Source organism: Hydra viridissima, unplaced genomic scaffold (genome assembly GCF_058129835.1).
Source record: "Hydra viridissima isolate aposymbiotic clone 2 unplaced genomic scaffold, HvirCarnegie_v1 scaffold_3, whole genome shotgun sequence".
Lineage (NCBI taxonomy): Eukaryota > Metazoa > Cnidaria > Hydrozoa > Anthoathecata > Hydridae > Hydra > Hydra viridissima.
Window position 1 is genome coordinate 15,467,501 of NW_028324302.1, and position 19,084 is coordinate 15,486,584.

Genomic DNA, 19,084 nt, shown 5'->3' on the forward strand with positions numbered 1-19,084 from the left:
ATAGCCTTATAAATTATTCTGAATTTTTTTTTCATTTTGTCACCTGTTGATATGTTGCTGAAATTAGAATAAATTTTTAAAATTACCCATATTGTAAAAAGTTTTACTTAAAGACTAAATTTCACTCAGTGTGAACTATGCCTTGTAAGATTTCTGGCATTTGTGGTGTGTGCAATATAAAAGATGCTATATACAGATGTCCAAAATGTGTGCTGGTTTAGTAAGTACCGATTGAAAACCCATTTTGCATACAAATTTGATAATTTTGTATTTTTAATCATAATTTTTACAAAGACATATAAGTTGTTTTAGTTCATATGTTTAATGACTGAATTAATTACAAAAGTTTATTTCTCAAATAATAAATATAACATAAAGTATGTTTCCTCAACACATTTTTCATTATAGTCAGCTATACAAAAGAGTGGTCCTTAAAGTCATGTAAAAAAACTAGCTCAATAATCTCTTAATGTTACCCTGCCAATTCAAATAGAGATTTGAAACAATTTCTAAATTTCATTATTGTCCCAAATTTATAGCTGTAATTTTTTTTTTTTTTTTACATTTAATTTAATTCCTGTTTTATTTGTTGGGAAAACATAAGAATTCAAAATAAATTTTATAACTGTTTTTGACATCAAAAAACTGTTTTATGAACCTCAACCAATCAAATTAATTTACTATACAGTATAAACTTTGTAAGGGTACCATGATTAGTTTTTTGGACAACCATGTTACAAATATTTCAGTGAAATATTTTTTCTTTTATGTCGCTATAAATCTGCAACAAAAGTGAAATGATTCTGAATAAAATTGAAGTTTGAAAAGCAACTGAAATAATGTTAAAAAATTTTTTTTAAGCTGCTCATTGGTCTGCTACAAAGGACATAAAGGTATATCTTTTTTAATTTTTTTTTTCTTTTGTAATACTTTAATTGCTAAACATTCAACTAAAAGGTAGTTTTTAACTATTACAAATACTCTCATGCTGTATGAGAGCATTTGTAATAGTTAAAAAATACCTTTTACCTTAAGATTTGTGCTCTTCGAAAGTATCAAATGAAATAATCAATCCAATTGGTTATGTTGATACAACAGAAAAAAAAATTGAAATTGACTCATTGCAACCAGAAAGTATGCTGCAACCGGAAGTTTTACATAAATTAGGTTAGTGTTTTTAATTTATTAAGTTTTTTTATAATAATGAATTATAACAATTTGTTTTATTCTGTTTTTTTTTTTGTGTAAATTTTAGAATCTTCACAGCGTCTAAAAGAAATGCTTTCAAACAAGCATTTAAAAGATATATTAAAGGAAATTGATACATCAACAAATCCAGAGAAACATCTAGAAAATGCAATGCAGCTTCCTATTTTTACTGAGTTTGTTGATCAGTGTTTATCTATTGTAGAGCCACCAGACATTATAAAAATAAACTGAAATAGACATTCTTGTCATATATTTGTGTATGATATATTACATAGTAAACTAAAGGGTAGTGATAGTGAGTGACCTACCACTTTTAATTGCAGTGTAATGTATATAGAATTTTCAAATGTAGGCTTAATCTACTAAGTAAGCTAATGATGTTTAATGGATTGAATGATGCTGTTGATAATTTTATCAAAGTTAAAATAATTTAAATATTACTTTTTTGTTTAAAATTTTTTTTATTCCTTAAATCTGAATAATAAGTTTTTGTTTTTTGTTCAAATTAAAGGAATATTTTCTTTAAAGTATAAAACATAAAAATGTCAAAACCCACTGGTCATTTTTTAAAACAGTTGCGCCAGTTGATGTGTAACAAGCAGTTTGTTCCAGAGATACTCAGTGCATACATCATTCCTTCAGGAGATAATCATCAGGTACAAACTGTTTTATTTGAAATTCTTCTCGCGTATTTAGTTTTGATGTTGTAATCCATTTCTGTTTAATTATTAGCTTTCTAAGATGCTCGTATTAAATTGAAATCTTTAAGAGTTTTAGCAACAATCTTTTTGTAAACATTTTTAGAGTGAGTATATTGCTCCAAGTCATAAAAGAAGAGAATTTATTTCAGGATTTACAGGATCATCAGGTTATTTAGTTTTACTTTTACATATTATTTGCTTTTAAGTAAAAATAAAACTTACATTCAATAATCTAATTCATTGACCATTGAAAATAAGTTGCATTTTTTTTGAGAACAAAAGCTCCCAATAAATGTTGCACCAAATTTTTCCATTAAAAAACAATTTTCTTTACTTTGGTTTAACTTTTTGATTAAAGATTTTTTTAAATCTTTTTTTTAACTTTGGAGAGAAAAAAAAAAGCATTTTCATTGCATAATTTTCTTATGTTTTTGGTGAGGTTCATTTTAAAATTCAATCTTTGGTGTTTATCATTTTTAACAGTTGGTCATTAAAACTAAAAGACTGGTTTTGCAAATTGTTACCATCAAACTGTTCTATTACCAAGTTACTATTACTTTATTAGGTACCTGTGTAGTAACCCAAAATGAAGCATTATTATGGACAGATGGAAGATATTATCTGCAAGCAGAAAAGGAGTTGGATGAAAATTGGACTCTTATGAGAGATGGTAACTTGTTAAAATTTTATAATAATATTATATTATGTGTACATTATTTGTTGTGGTAGATAAAACACTTATTTGTTGAAACAGGTTTTCCTGGTGTTCTGAAGCAAGAAGAATGGCTAAGCAAGGTAAACTTCTTACAAGTTTGAAGAGTAACTTTCTAAAAATAAATTAAATATTTATTTTAGCAGTAAGTCAGAGATTTTGAATATTTTTAAAAAATCTATGAATACCTTGAAATTGTGAATTTTAGAAATCTAATTTAGTATTTAATTCTAATTTATGATATTGAAAAGTGTTTCCATCTTTTTACTTTAAGAACTTGTCAGATGGTGCAGTTATTGGTGTTGACCCAAACCTTGTTTCACTGGGTTATATTTTTTTTTCTTTTAATTTTATTTGTAAAATTGTTATATTATATCATTCAACTTTTTATATTTTTTTTTACTTGTAAATTTTTTTAAAAATGGATCAAAGTTTTTAAAAATGGATCTATGAGAGGTATTCCATGATAAAGTGGGAAAATTTTTTTAAAAATGGATCAAAGCTTCTTATGAGAGGTATTCCATGATAGTGGGAAAATTTTTTTAAAAATGGATCAAAGCTTCTTATGAGAGGTATTCCATGATAAAGTGGGAAAATTTTTCCAGGCATGCAATTCACTATCTCAGATTTTCTTTATGCTTTTTCAAAATGATCACCATCATCATATAGATTACCTTGTGAAACTTCTGTGCTGTATTCCATTGGGTTTTTGAGATATGACTTCAAAATCACCTTTTTTTTTTTTTTTTTTTTCATTTGGTGGCCATTTGGTTTTTGTTGTGGTTTTATTTTAAGGTTTATTGTATCAAACATGTGATCAAGCAGAAAATTTGCACAGAAAATACATATGTTAATAAAACCTTTATGTAAAAAATTGAGAGGTGAGTATTTTTATAAATATTCAAACAGATTTTAGAAAAAAAACAAACAAAAAAAAAACATTTGGATGTTAGAAAATATTTCTTTAGAAAACTCTTGAATCATCTGTGTCTGGTATTTTCACCCTGTTGTTGAAGACAACTGTTTTTAGCATAATTAGGACATAAGGTTTAGGAACTCATCATTATATTTGCTTGGAAAAAAAGTGTTGGGTAAATGAGGATGCATGAATTTCTCAAAGACATCTTAATTGCTTTCGTCAATATTTAATACCAAGCCAACCCACTAAAACATAACATATTCCTGTTCTAATTTTTTGAAGATATTTTATTGAGGCAGTACAGTTGAATGGTAAATTAAATTCCTCTTGCTAGGAGACTCTTAACATTTAATTGTGAGATTTTCTCTTGTATGACAAATTTGAAATTTTATGCAAAATCACTCAAAACAATATTTTCATTAGAGAGATGATTTTAGCCTATTCAAATATTTAGCTCATGCTTTAGTAATTTAAGAGTGGAATGTTATGATATCAAGCTTCTCACAAAAAGTTTATGAAATAACCTTCATCACTGATCATCATTATCACTGTAGATGTGTAGCTTAAAAGCTCTGCTCTATCTATTATACTTTACTATTTGTACTCGACTGTTTCATCTTTATCAGCTTTGTCATCCTCTTTAATTGTTCCTTAATTTTGTAACAACTGATTTTGATACTCTTTTTAATTGTTCCTTTATTTTGTAACAACTTTGCAGTTACATAATTACCAACATTCTGGATTTCAGGATTCAACTATTGGATTAATGGATAGGCTCTTTTTTGCCTTTAGTGGAGCAAATTTGGAAATTAATATTTTGGAAATTAATATTTTGGATTTTGGATTGAAGTAATTGTTTTGATGCATGTTGATTTTTTGATATTCATACAAAATCTTTTTTACCTAGCAATTACTGAATGAACTGATCCAATAAAGGTTTTCCACCTTACCCATGATATCTAGCTTAAAATCTAACAATATTTGTTTTTTCTGGAAGCTACTAATGTCCCTTTTTCAGCTTTATGTTTCCTTGATTTAGTTATGGTTGACTTTTGTATAAATTTTCTGATATCAGTTACGAAAAAGGAATAATAAACACATACCCACAATATTTTTCTTTAAACCATTTTTTCACCAAGTTTTCTTATATTTTTACAATAAATCCACAAAAACTCACAGCCAATTTTTCACTAAAATGTTCTTCAAAATATGTATTTTGACCAAGAAAAAGAAAGTTGACAAAAGAAAAAGAAGGCCATCTTGGTTCCCAGGTCTCCTAGGTCTATTACCTTTTCCCAGAAACTAATAGTGAAATACAATCCCCATTTTGACTAATTTCCAATAGTTTTTGTGAAAAATAACCATATTTGATTTTTTATCTTAAAAACTACACAGATGCAAATTTTAAGTCTAATCACATGTATGGTTGTACAAAAACCTATAAAACAAAAATAATACAAAAACCAAGATAGTCACCAAATAAAAAAAGGTAATCTATGTGATGTAGCTGACCATTTTGAGAAATTATGAAGAAATCCAGTGATGGTGACTTTGTATGCCTGTCTCACTCTCTTATAGAATATCTCATAATAATTTTAAAATACTCGTAACAAGATGGTGTTTTTCAGATTGTTGGAGAATACTAGCAAAAGAGTTGAAAGGCAAAACCATGGTTCAAGTTGATCAAAATCTTGTTGATTTAGTTTGGGGCAAATACGGAAAACCTGATGAACCAACTTCACCGTTACTAGCTCTTGGAGATCATTTTTCAGGTAAATTTTCAAAAGGTTTACCAGAATTTTCGAACGTTTTTAAAAACCATGTTTTTTTTAGTTTTTTTTTCAAGTTTACTTAGTTTATATAAAAACATTTAAAATGGTTAACTTTGAATTTGTGATACAAAACTAGAATTTCTACCTTGATATCTTTTGATCTTGAATAGTAATTGGCTGAAACAAAATCACTGCATTTACAAAAATGGTATTTTCTTTTTTAACATGATTTTTCTCGTAACATGTAAATTTCAAAATTTTTTTCTATAAACAACATCAGTCCTGGTTGTACAGAGCTCATTACTAAAATTTAACATCTTTCTTTTTTTTCAATTTCCGTGTAAAAAAAATTTTTAGTTATGCTTATTAACAAATTATCAAAATTTTTTCTGTCAAAGTTTTTAAATTCAAAATTCACCTTTGTTATAAAATTGCATATTATTTTAAAATCTTTTATTTCAGGTAAAAAATGGCAGGATAAAGTCAAAGAATTACAAAAAATACTTTCAGCAAAATGCCTGTATGCTGTTGTTATATCAGCTCTTGATGAGGTTGCCTGTGAGTATAATTATAATATATAATAAAAATTATTACAACATAAAAAAATTTAACTTTTTTTATCTCTTAAAATTGATTTTTTTTTACCCTTCAATATTTGTAAAATGCATTATTTATGTTTTGTATAGGGTTGTTTAATATGCGTGGTTCAGATGTAAGCTTTAATCCAATATTCATGTCTTATGCTATTGTTACCTTGGATAATACATTGTAAGTAAAATAAAATAGTTCCAACATAAAATAATTTTGTTTTTTATTGCTTTTATATCAATACTTCAACCTTTTTACAAAAGAGAAATACTATACCCTAATGCAACTGGTATAATAAATTGGCATATCAAGGTTTTTAATTTGTTTTAGTATTTTCTTTAATGAAAGAAAAACACATTATTAAAGTAAAAATATCATTTTAGACAAATGATGGGATAGAAATCATTGATTTAAGTCTTAACTCTTTTAATTTGGAGAATTTCACTCAATTTTTTGCAGGAAATCATAATAATAATTTATACAAAGGACCCTCTTGTTTAAAGTCTTGATACAATTCTCAATAAAATGTTTCAAACTTTAATTCTTATATGAGCATTTAGCTTTTTGTGCAGATTAACATTTGTTGTAAATGAAATAAGTACCTTAGTTTATTTTTTTTCTGTAGTTTGTTTGTTGATGAAAAAAGAATGACAGATAAAATAAAGAATCATCTTCAAGTAAATGATCCTGATGTGAAGCTAGATATATGTTCTTATTATGCTATAAATGAGAAATTGAAGGAGCTTTCTTCTAATGGGAAAAAGATATGGGTAATTCATTTGATAATTATGTAGAATGTAAGAATGAATTGATCACTTGTTCATGATGTACTTTTGTATATCATGTAATTAGTTAATTAGCATTTATAATACCTAAAAGCAATTTAGAAGCTTTCTTTTATTGTTTTTAGTTTTATTATAATTATAGATCAGTTCCAAATCCAGTTATTCATTGGTTAACCTTGTACCAGAGGTACAGTTTGTTTTGAGAAAATTTTTTTATAAGTTATTGTGTATTATTATTGAACTATGACTATATGACTACATCCAGTTTGAGTTCAGTTTATTTGATTTGTGCTTTTCATTTTTCCTGTTTATCTGTAAAGCAACGGAATATTTTTGTAATTTATTCTCAAAGTGCAAACAGTTTTTTTTTTTCAAATCACTGAATTTTAACTAAAAGTGAAAGTGAGAAAAAAAAGTTAAATTACTTTTTCCAGTCTCAATTTTTCTAGTCTCAATTTTTCTAGTCTCAATTGTGCACCGATATTTCACCAGTGTGTTCAGCTAAAGCAGTGAAAAACGAAACAGAAATAAAGGGCATGAAAAACGCTCATGTAAGCAGCAGTTACTTGTTTTTTTTTCGATGTAGTTCTCGCTCTCTTGTTCAGCTTTTTTTCATTTTTCATTTTTCATTTAGATACGAGATGGAATAGCTGTTTGTGAATACTTATGTTGGTTAGAAAAAGAGGTGTATAACAAGTTATGTTAAATAAAGTATTGTGGAAAGGGTTATATTTTGGTGTATATTTTTGTTTTAAGAAATTTGATTTTATGGGTTTGTTTAGATTAAGTTCAATAATGTTGATGAGATTACTGGTGCAAATAAATTAGAATCATTCAGAAAGTAGGTTTTTCTTTAGTGTCTTCATTTAAATAAAATCTTGAATGAGAATTTTATCTGGTGTTGAGATTTCATTTTTTATGACTATTTACTTCTTTCAAAGTTTTTTCGTGGTTCTTCAAAGTTTTTTCGTGGTTCTTCAAAGTTTTTAACTTAAAACTCGATTCACAAAATTGTTTATTTGATATTACATTTAGCAGGGACCATAACCTGAAAATTTAGTTGCGCAATTTTTTTTTTTTGTGGTCTTTAAATTATTTGTAAGTTTTTTGAAATGTTTTGGTTCTTTTTCTTGTTTCTAAAATATAGAACTTTTTACAAATATTTATAAATTTGATTAAAAAAGAATTTTTATTTGTTTTTGTTTTAGAGAGCTAGATCATTTTGTGAGTCTTTCATTTGAAACTATATCTGGAAGCGGACCAAATGGAGCGATTATTCATTACAGGTTTGCTAAGTACATCCCAGGTTAATTGCATTAATGAGAAACTACATTTCTAACTGCATTACAGCCTTGGTTTCCATAAAGAGCTTGTTAGAAACTGGTTTCCATGAAGCGCTTGTTAGAAACTGGTTTCCATGAAGCGCTTGTTAGAAACTGATATTAGTTCTTTTACTTTGATCACCACTTTTATTAACATGGTTTAAAAAATGCTAAAAACTTCTTTAGAGCATCAAAAGAAAGCGCAAGACCCATTTCAGCTGAAGAAATGTATTTGTGTGATTCTGGTGCACAATATCTGTGTGTACTTTTGCGTCTGTAGATTGTATTTTTTTTTTCGTTAAAAAAGTCTATTAAAATTTCAAATGATATATTTGGCATTTAATTAAAATGTTTACACGAGAATCGAGGCAAAAAAAAATTGTGTTGATTTTACTGTGATTAATTTGATTAATTTAATATATTTTTTATTAGTTCGTAAAATTTCGTTAAGTTTGTTCAAAAAAATGTGATTTCTCTCGTAAAAAAGTGCTCTTATTTACTATTTCTTTGTTTCATAGAGATGGAACAACGGACATAACGAGAACAATACATCTTGGAGTTCCGACTCAGTATCAAAAGGTTTTTATTCATAAAATTTTCTTGTCTTGTACGAGTAGCATAATAATTTTGTTGAAGTGATGAGGAATCTTGTTGGATGTGGTGTGACCAAGGATTGCTCCTCATTATGTGAAGCCTCTGCGATATCTCGATCGACTTGATAAAGTTTCTGTAAATGGAGATTTATATATGAGATCTGATTCTTTTTTTAGGAATGCTTTACACGAGTGTTTAAAGGCCATGTACAATTAGCTATGATGACGTTCCCGAAAGGAACTCGTGGTCATATACTTGATGTCGTGGCGCGTAAATCACTCTGGGAGTGTGGATTAGACTTTCCTCATGGCACTGGTCATGGTGTTGGGGCATTTTTAAATGTTCATGAAGGTTTCGATGGTTTCTATTTTTAATAAAATAATTATAAACCTATTATTACTAATTGATTATTCTTTAACATTTATTTTCAATTCATTTTTTAAATTTTAATCTTTTTGAAGTTAATACTTTATTTTACAAATTACAATTATAAATACTTTATTTTACAAATTACAATTATAAATACTTTATTTTACAAATTACAATTATAAATACTTTATTTTACAAATTACAATTATAAATTGTAAATATCACTAGACTACAGATTTTTTTAGTTTTATTTACTAATGCTTAAGGAAAGTGTTTTTTCTTTTAACTTAAGGACCAATTGGTATTAGCCCTAGAAATAGTGATGATCCACCGTTAGAAAGTGGTATGTTTGTTACAGATGAACCAGGGTACTATGAAAGTGGTTCTTTTGGAATTCGAATAGAAAATGTTTTGTTAGTAAAGGATGTCCAGTTGCAGGTCTAATTTTATTTTTCTTGTTATATATATATATATATATATATATATATATATATATATATATATATATATATATATATTATATATATAGACATATATATATAGACATATATATATAGACATATATATATAAACATACGTAACTTGTTAAATATTGTAAATAATAAAAATGTTTATATAGATGATTGAGTTGTTTTCCTCACTTCAATTTTTAGTACAATTTTCAAAACAAAGGTTTTCTTGGATTTCAACCGGTCACAATGGTAAGATTATAGTTTATTTCTGTTGCAATATGAGTTTCTAATATTATTAAGAGTTTATTTTTTGCTCACATATAAAAATACCACACGCTCATGAATCAGATTTGTTCTTACCACTGAAAAGCGTTAAGAACGAATGACTTGCTAATTCCAATACACCATGAAATCAAAATGTGAGCCAAAGCTGCTTGTCACTAATAAGCTAATTGGATCTCGTCTTGGTGCTTTACTGCAATATTTCTGAAATAATATGAGAGAAATGTATTTAAGGCAATATTCTCCGTAAGTTCATACTGGAATTTGCCAGTCACTTGCACAATAAATTTTTATTGGACCAGCGTCTGATTTTATAAGATAGAGTTTTTTTTTTTTTTTTTTTTTTTTTTTTTTAAAAAAAAAAACGCAGTAAAGTAAACATAAAACAGAAAGAGAAAGTACCTTTTTTAAAAATCAAGATCACTCGAAACATTTAGAAAAAACTGACAAATTTGATGCTGAACTACAATTACAAAAAAAAAAAAAATGTTTCCTGTTAGAATTTAAAAGTTGTGTATTAAAAAAATTAAAAATATTAAAAGCTTGTTTTTCAAGTTTATATTGTGTTAAATAAGTGTCTGTATTTGATGTTAATTTATTTATAACTAATGTAAAACCTACAGCAATAGATTAATTTTGCCTATAGACTTTATTAACTATTCTATCTTTCGACCTGGCACCTGCCGAAAGATGTCATCACGTTGGTTTTAAAAAAGTGACCTTCCAAAGAGGAAAAACTGGGACTTTATACTGAACTTTATACTTGGACTTTATATGAACAGATTTTATACTGTTAAACTTATATTTTTATCTAATTCATTAAAATGTTTGGCAGACGATTCATCTTTTTGGTGGATATCAACCACTCTTTGCTTTTAGCTCTTTACCTTGTTAAAAGCTCTTCATCTTGTTAAAAACGTTAACTTACGGTTTTGATTTTTGAATCAAAAAAATTAATTTTTATAAAATTTGAACGTCTGATACATATATTTGAACTTTTCAAAGTTTGATTGAATGTCACGTAGTTTTGGAAGTAATTACACTCATATGAAGTAAATGTGATCCTGAAAATAATTATAATGACTTAAAATACTTGTACTACACACACATTACCTTAGTGTATTTTTTTATTTTTTTTTATTTTGATGTTTTAGGTTCCAATCCAGAAGACGCTTCTAGTTCCAAATATGCTAACTCAAGAGGAGGTCAGTTTGTTAAAAAGCAATAAGATCTTAACGCCGTGTTTGGCATGATGTACTCTTCTATCTTTTTTATAACGTGCGCAATTAACGCATTTCTAATGAAATAAAAAATGTTCAGATTTTCTGCTTCATTTAATATGCATCTGAATTATTTAGATAACTTGGCTGAACAACTACCACGAAGAGGTGTACCAAAATCTTAGTGAACTGCTTATCAGCGATGGAAAAACAGAGACTTTGGAATGGTTACGAATCCAAACTGAACCTCTTGGATAAGTGCAAATATTAAAAATAAATGAAGAAAAAAAAAAAAAAACGAAAAATCTTTTTAGTGAAAAATTTGTTAGATGTATTTCAAATATTGACTTAAAGAATTATTTATGAATATATTTTAATAGTAAAGTAATTATTTTTAAAAACACATATGAAGAGCCATAGCGTTTATGAAAAAATAGAAGCAAACAAAACAATCATTTTATGTGACCTCTCGGCTACCCAATTTGATGGCACATACTGGACAAGTCTAAGTACTGCTTAGAGTTGACCAGTAACTATTCGTTTAAGTAGAACCGACCACGGCTATTGAACAACTTCAAGTTTTTAAGGATAGACGATGGTGGAACAACTTTTTTCCTTTCGTTATAATAAAGTAGAAAAAATCACTATCAGCCTTGGTTTTTAATAATAATGATAATAATAATAATAATAATAATAATAATAATAATAATAATAATAATAATAATAATAATAATAGTAATAATAATAATAATAATAATAATAACAACAATTTTCTTTAAAAAATCTACTGTAAGTTCTGCCCAAATGCCTATACACAGTCACTTACTCATGGCAGCTTTTACTTTTAGAGTTGTCTACACCGTTTTTAATACATAGGCTCAAAGTTAGGGTTAATAATAGAGTTAGTGTTAGGATAAGGACCGGGTCAGACATACTTTAGTCACAATCATTAGTTATATCGTTTTAACATCTGTCATTTTTAGAGATCGGACAGATTGGTTTTTCGATTTTTTACAATTAATAACGATTAGAATTAAAATTTTTTTTGTAAAAGTTGTTTTTAAAATAAATCTAATTTTCTGAAGTTTATTAAAAATGAACTCTTTATGTTTTTAAAACAGCCAGGTTTTCGGAGTGACTTGTTTACACTCCATAAGTAAAATTGTTGGTTAAAATTTGTTTTAATCAGATTAAATCGGTTTTAATTGAAAAGCAGCTCTGTGCAATCTCTTAAAACAAAATAATATAAGCTTTGCGAGGTATGGCAATTTTTTTCTGAAATCCTGTAAATTCTATGTCTAAGCATAAAAATTATTTTAAATTAGAGTTACTCTAAACAACTTATGCAGAAACTCTTACTTTAATCGTTATTAATGGTAAAAAATCGAAAAACAAAAGTCTGGTGTCCAGTCATTTTACGAACAATCAACACAGAGAGAATTATTCAAATAATAAAAATTGTCACGTGGGGAAATCGTTATGCTTTAAGTGAAAGCTGTTTCTGCAAGACACGAAATCGAAATATTATTTACAGCTCAGCATCCCTCTGCTGAGCTGTAAATAATACTTCATTAAATTCATTCAATAGGTAGTACTTTGTCCCATTCAATATGCGCATCACTTTATCCAAAAATGATTAGTCACACCAATAACACCATTGATTAAGCTTGAATGTTTTAATCACTGTAGTACTAGAGATTGCTATCTATTTAAGCATGGAATTTTATTTTCCATAACTTCAAAAATTGCTGCAAAATCAGAAAAAAAAAAATTTTTTAAATTACTTTTTACATTCGAAAACACAATAACATCCATTGTCATTACGGTCATAGAGCAATAGGATGGATGAGTTGGTCAGTTGAGTTCTTGTTTCTATCACTTTTTGCTACAGGAATTTGAATATTCTTACATCGATGCTAGTATAAGAATCTGAGTTTGTCCCATTCAATAATCGTCCCATTCATTAAGGTTCTCCCCAACGCATTTTTGGATTTGCATCCGGATGAACAATATAAGACCAGAAAGAAAAGTAAAGATGCTTGCAAAAGAGATAAAGCGCCTTAAAAAATCGATTGATCAAAAGGATGGTATTTCACAGCGTGGTTTTGCAAAACGATTTCATGTATCACAACCGTACATATGTAAAATTATTCACCAAAAAACCAGCATTCATCGTAAAAAAAACTAAAACATCAAAAAGAACACCGGCTCAAAAAGCAGCTGTTCGTTCAAAGTGCCGCAAGTTAATTTCGATTTTTCGGAAAAAAATTGTTGTTATTGACAATGAATCGTATTTTTATTTGAACAACACTAATATTTCCGGAAATGCTGGATTTTACTCTTCTGACATAAATGCAGCACCAAATGATGTAAGGTTAAAAAGAAAATACAAATTTGAGCCAAAATGACTTGTTTGGATTGCATTCTCTACAAAGGGAATCTCTCAGCAGTACATTGCTCCGTCAGGCCAAGCAGTCAATTAAGATGTTTATATTTCAAAATATCTTGTAAGAAATGGAGAAACTCATTGAAAAACATCATAAAAATGAAAATATTTTTTTTTGGTCTGATCTTGCTTCGTTGCATTATTCACGTAAAGTACAAATCTTAAAGCAAAAAAAAATTGAATTTGTACCAAAAGAGCATAATCCTGCCAATATGCCAGAGTTACGTCCAATGGAAGATTTTCGGTCTGAACTTAAGAGATTAGTGTACAACAAAAACTGGCAAGCTGAAAACCTAGGCAACCTTAAAATCGGAAAGAGTTTTAAATTAAAAGAATCGACATAGAACGTGTACATCGGCTTGCTGCCACCACATTTACAAAAGTAGACACTGTTCGTCGTCATGGCATGAAAAACTTATAAATCTGTTTATTTTTATTATTTAGATGCTTTTTGTTATTATAGTTTTTAAATTGTTAAAAAAGATGAATCTGTTAAAAAGTTATACCGTTTCTAATTTTGTCCAGATTTTTAGTTATCACCTTCCTACTTTCAAGGAACTGCTGCGAGAAAAACGTTTTTTGAGGAGCCTAGGGTGTAGTTTCCGTACAATCTTGTTTATGATTAATAGGCACAAGATAATCAGTATCGAGTCTCGGTTCTAGTTTGGTATCGATACAATACCTTACAATATTGATATCGATATCACGCGATACTGGTATTAAAGGTATCAGTCATATCGGTATTGACTTAAATAATTGATAGGCACTAGATAACCGACATTGGTATTGCTTACATACTAATATTGATACCACCAGTATCGATTCGATACCGCACAATACCGATAATAAAAAGAATCGTATGGTATTGAATAGTCTCGTTTGATATTAATAAGAAATAAAAAATTAAAATGTAGAGCTATAAGTTTATTATGAACAAAATACAAGTAAGATTTTTGGAGGTTTAGTTAATTTAACCTCTACTTACCTATATTTTTGTTGAAATGTTCCCAGATTAAAGATGTTGTAGGAGGCATGATGAATGATGACTAGTTTACTTTAGTTGTTGAATATCAAACACGGAACGAAAAAAAAAAAACCCGACAAGAATTACTATACCACGCGAGATTTAATTAAAACTGCGATACCATATGAGAAATTAATTCACGGAAGCAATACCACGCAGTTAATTGAAATTGCGATACCATATAAGACATTAAATGATAAACATGATGTCATACGATACTACAAGATCTTGGAGAATTTCAATTATGCTATATGAGTCAATTATAAAACTTTCAGCTGTTGTATAAATATACTTTTTCAAGTTGCTAATTGTTTACAAAAATGAAATAGAGATTCACGTGAAGAACCGAGCTGTGATACCAAATGATACCATCAGTACCGAAACGATACCGATTTAACCGATAACTTTGATACCAGAATCGCGTTATAATATACTATGAGTATCGTATCGATATAAGACGAGAACCTAGATTCAGTATCGATTATCTAGTGCCTGTAGGCAATACCACGCTATTCGATACCATCCCTCTCGTTACCGACTTTTAGATACCGATTATCTTGTGCTTAATGCTTATTACGCGATTGTCTTTACACAGGGAAAGTGAGTGCACCTATTTACTTTGTTTATCTACTTGATCTCCATCATCTAAATTTAATAAACAAAGGGAACAATGGCTTTTCATGCTTAAAAGAGTAATTATTAACTAATTGACTTACGTATTGAAAATAATTGGTTCGTTAATGAATTAAAAATAAAAATTTGTAATAATTATGATATAAATGTAGATTTTTGTTGATTTTTTCCTCAGTGATATGTACGGGAAATTACTTCGTCTTTCAAATTTACTGTAGGGGAATCCACATTTGTAACTTCTACATAGCGCAACTAGTAATTTAATTAATGACTAAGATAAATATATAAAGATAAATAAAGATATTGAGTAACACTAAAGATTAAAAGTCTATTAATCTAAAAACAACCATTCCGGTATTTTTAGGCTAACACGTGGATCATTTAACTTCCATGAGTACTTAAAAATTGGTTGGTGATCCGAACTGGGTCAGCTCCCTTCAATATAAGAGTTTCCTTACAGCACCCTTTCCCCTAACTTTTAAAATACTTTTAGTACCTTAACTCCAATACATATAATATTTTACATCTTCGCTCATATTTTCAGCTTAATTTCACGACTTAATTTCATACACTTTTAAATGCCTTATTATAAAAAAGTTATAATAAGGCATTTAAAAGTGTATGAAATTAAGTCGTGTAAATAAAATAAGGAAAAACGTAAAGAAAAATACTAATAATGTTATGTTAAGCAATCGGAAAAACTGAAAATATAAAATTCTTCGTAGCTGTCCGAGGATTAAAAAAAAAAGTTTTAAGTCAAATAATTTTTTAATTGTGTAGTAAGCTAAATTTGAAATATGATCCAATAAGTTCTATTCATACATTTGTTAATGTGTCGTTTTAAGCTCCTTATAAAAATAATGAGCATTAAGTTGCAATGTTTCATGGGTAAGTGAACGTGTTAAAATTATCAAACTCATCATTTTTACTGGTAAATTTTAACATATAGTAAAGTTATTGTAAATCATAAGTAAATTTGAAAATGACGAGTGCAGAATAAATAATTTATTTAAACAATTCTTTTAAAGTAATTTCTTCTTCGGTATATGTAATTTTTTTTAAAACGACACCTTTAATGCAGCTTTAAGTATCAACGTCAGATCGAGCCTAAATTTAAGATAGAGAAAAAAAAAAAGGGGCGGGGAGGATGGGGGGTCTAAAATTTAGAATTTATTTAAGAAGAAAAAATTACTTTTAAAAATGCCACTTACTTCAAATTTTCACTTCTTAAAAAAGTAAAGTACCATCCACCAGCCTAATTAACCTATCACCTAACCTTCCACTAACCCCCCTCACTCACCCAACAAACCCCCTGCTCCGATGCTGAACAAAGATTAAGGTAGCATGGTCAAAAATATCAAAATTTTTCATTTTTTGAAAATAACTTTTCTTGGGATTTTTATTCATGCTGAAAATGATAGACCATTTTTTTTCCAATATAATTTACATAAAGCCCTCTATTTTTCATTTGAAAAAAGTACTATGAAGTATTGCTCCTTAGCAACGGCACAGCAACAAGGTAAACTTCATGTATTGATTCTTATTGAACTGCCTTATGCAAGTATTTTCTATACTAAGTTTTTAGAAAATACTGTGATACTTGGCTTCTTTTTTGCCTTAAAAATTACAAAATCAGCATTTTTATATGCTGATATCACTTTATTTCTTGTCATATTTGTAAAGTGACTTAAATGCAAACGTTATCTGTTTTAGTTATTGATGCTGAATATAGCCTGAGTATAATCATTTATTGTTGTTTTTTAAATTATTTATTATAGCTTCAAAAAAATATATTATTTCTAATTGCTCAATATGAAAACTGATGTTTTGAGGAGAAGAAAAATTGGTGCCGCCAGAGTGTTTAAAAAAAGAAAAAGCACTTCTGGAAAATCAAGTTTGCCAATTCTTTTCCAAAATGAAGATATTTTTGTGAGTAAAGAATTACCATTAATTGAGAGAAATGCTTTAAGCATTTTATCTAACTTTACAGCATCAACCAGCAATGTTATTGCCAATAATAAAGCTATTCCACAACCTCAAAGTAATAAAAATGAGTCTACCTATGTTTTAATTGATCTTGATATTATTGTACAAGTTCTTTTCTTAGATGGAACCCTGAATGTGAGAGCAAGTCTATGAACATGAATATAGATCTTAAAAATAAAAAAGGTTTAAGCTCTTTGTTGCTATTGAGTTGCACTGAGTGTTTATGGAATACGAAGTTCTATACCAGTAAAAAAGTTTCAAGTAAAACTTCTGAGAAATCTTCTGATATAAGTTTCACACTTAGTAAATGCATTGCATGAAATTGTAAAAGGACAAAGGGCATTGGAAAAACTATGTGGTTTTTTAAACTTACCACCTCCACTTCAAAAAGCTACATTTAATGATGTTTAAAATAAAGTATAGCTGTTATACAAACATATTGCAGCACAGTCGATGACCAATGCAGCTCTTGAGTTTAAAGTAAGAGATGATACTGAATTTCAGATATTACTGTTTCTTGTGATGGTACATGGCAGAAACGAGGATATAACCCTTTAATGGTATAGTAACTGTTATTGTAGTAGATACAAGAAATTTCAATGAAGGATTAGCTGGTATGCTAAAAGTTTATTTAGAGCTTGGTATTAATCCTGGTAAAAACTGTATTACATTTTGCAATCAAAGAGGACAAAAAATTAAAAATATAGCATAAAAATCTGATGAAGTAAAGCAACGTCGGAAACAAATTAGGGCAAAATGAAAAAGTTATAGTGATCAAGATGAAGAAAGAGAAAGAATGGTTCTTAAAGTTTTTAGAGTTTTATTTTATTTCAATTCCCCAGTTGATAAAGCTTTTTAATTTAAAAAGTTGAATTTGGTAACCATAATTTTTGCTTTTAAAAATACTTTTTTTTAATTTAAAATTTTTCTAGTTTTCTTAACAAGGATATCAACTTCTGTATGGTACTTAAAAACTTAAATAAAACTCATGAAAAACTTAGTTTGCTACTGCTTATACATTGAGGAATGATTAAAAATCTTTAGAAACAAAATGAGAGCTTATTTGATATTTTAACTTGTTTTTTTCAATGTTAACTGTATTAAATTGCTGATTTCATAGAATGGCTTTTTTTAGCACGCTGCGATAAATAACTTAAGAACTACTTGTTATGATGCTTTAAAATTTTGTACAGTTATAATAACATATATGATAACGTATATGATAACATATATGATGAACTCACTGAAGCAGTAAATTTTTTTAACATTATTTTTTTGCAGAGTTATGGGCTTCAAAAGGGGTTTGTTTTAGGGTAAATTTTGACCCATTAGTTGTATATGCTGTATCTCCTTGGTGCATTAAGCTAACTTTATAATTTTGCTTCCATGAGTTCTTTGATATAAGTAAACACTAAAAGTTTGAGTTTTATAGCGTCTACCATTGTCTCAATATTTATCGCAGTGCTTTTTGACTTTTTTAGGTTTCGGGACCCAAAAAATGGGTCCAAATGTGAATTTTTTTTTTTTTTTTTTAATGTGTTATGCAGTTTTTAATATTATCTGAAAAAATCATTATTTTTTTGGTTAAAAAAAACGATTTTAGAATTTTGATCATACTACCACCTTAATACCGTTTATTTTTCAGATGTTTCTGAGGTTTCAACATTTACATTTAACTCGATTCAAATTAAACACTCGATTTAATTATTTTAATTTTATATTTTCCTATCTAGCAATTGTAAAAGAAAAGAAAGTACGATTATAATACCATTACTTGTAGTAATGTGCACGCGATCATTTAATGGCTGTTGTTGTGATGACGTTCTTAATTTTATAATAATAGCATTCTGTCTTTATTAAAAGGCGATCGTTGAAAATCTGCAGCGATCGTATTTTAATCAAGGAAGTAAAAACTTAACGCGTTTAAATAATTATTTAAAAATTACTTGGTCTATTAAATCTAACTTTAGAAATCTAAAAATAGAGAATACCTTCTCTTAAGGGACATCCAAACGTCATTTTGTAAAATCACCATCAAATATTTATGGACGAGTTAATTTTTCTAAATTA

At 27.9% G+C, this 19,084-nt stretch overlaps 2 protein-coding genes, 1 long non-coding RNA gene and 1 pseudogene across 3 annotated transcripts; 3 read left to right on the forward strand and 1 right to left on the reverse strand.

The window, feature by feature from the left end:
* The first annotated feature begins 27 nt into the window (after positions 1 to 27).
* LOC145199696 (zinc finger HIT domain-containing protein 3-like) lies at positions 28 to 1,512 on the forward strand. Its single transcript, XM_090082154.1, has 4 exons — positions 28 to 220; positions 862 to 893; positions 1,036 to 1,167; positions 1,256 to 1,512. Exons 1-4 carry the CDS (start codon positions 138 to 140, stop codon positions 1,438 to 1,440), a joined length of 432 nt encoding a protein of 143 aa, XP_089938280.1. The 5' UTR covers positions 28 to 137; the 3' UTR covers positions 1,441 to 1,512.
* A 177-nt stretch (positions 1,513 to 1,689) lies between these two features.
* Positions 1,690 to 11,309, forward strand: LOC145202418 (xaa-Pro aminopeptidase 1-like). The gene is made up of 21 exons (XM_090082153.1): positions 1,690 to 1,865; positions 2,014 to 2,077; positions 2,476 to 2,580; positions 2,665 to 2,705; positions 2,897 to 2,948; positions 5,170 to 5,313; positions 5,776 to 5,871; positions 6,000 to 6,081; positions 6,527 to 6,671; positions 6,829 to 6,873; positions 7,151 to 7,237; positions 7,321 to 7,371; positions 7,469 to 7,527; positions 7,895 to 7,972; positions 8,195 to 8,266; positions 8,527 to 8,587; positions 8,779 to 8,953; positions 9,264 to 9,409; positions 9,625 to 9,672; positions 10,860 to 10,910; positions 11,064 to 11,309. Exons 1-21 carry the CDS (start codon positions 1,752 to 1,754, stop codon positions 11,181 to 11,183), a joined length of 1,836 nt encoding a protein of 611 aa, XP_089938279.1. The 5' UTR covers positions 1,690 to 1,751; the 3' UTR covers positions 11,184 to 11,309.
* LOC149891167 (uncharacterized) lies at positions 9,784 to 14,496 on the reverse strand. The gene is made up of 3 exons (XR_016450802.1): positions 14,357 to 14,496; positions 10,108 to 10,168; positions 9,784 to 9,909 (listed from the first exon to the last, which is right to left on the reverse strand). It is a non-coding gene; the product is annotated as an uncharacterized LOC149891167 (long non-coding RNA).
* Positions 14,497 to 16,840: 2,344 nt separating this feature from the next.
* LOC149891168 (uncharacterized) lies at positions 16,841 to 17,726 on the forward strand (annotated as a pseudogene).
* Positions 17,727 to 19,084: the final 1,358 nt, after the last annotated feature.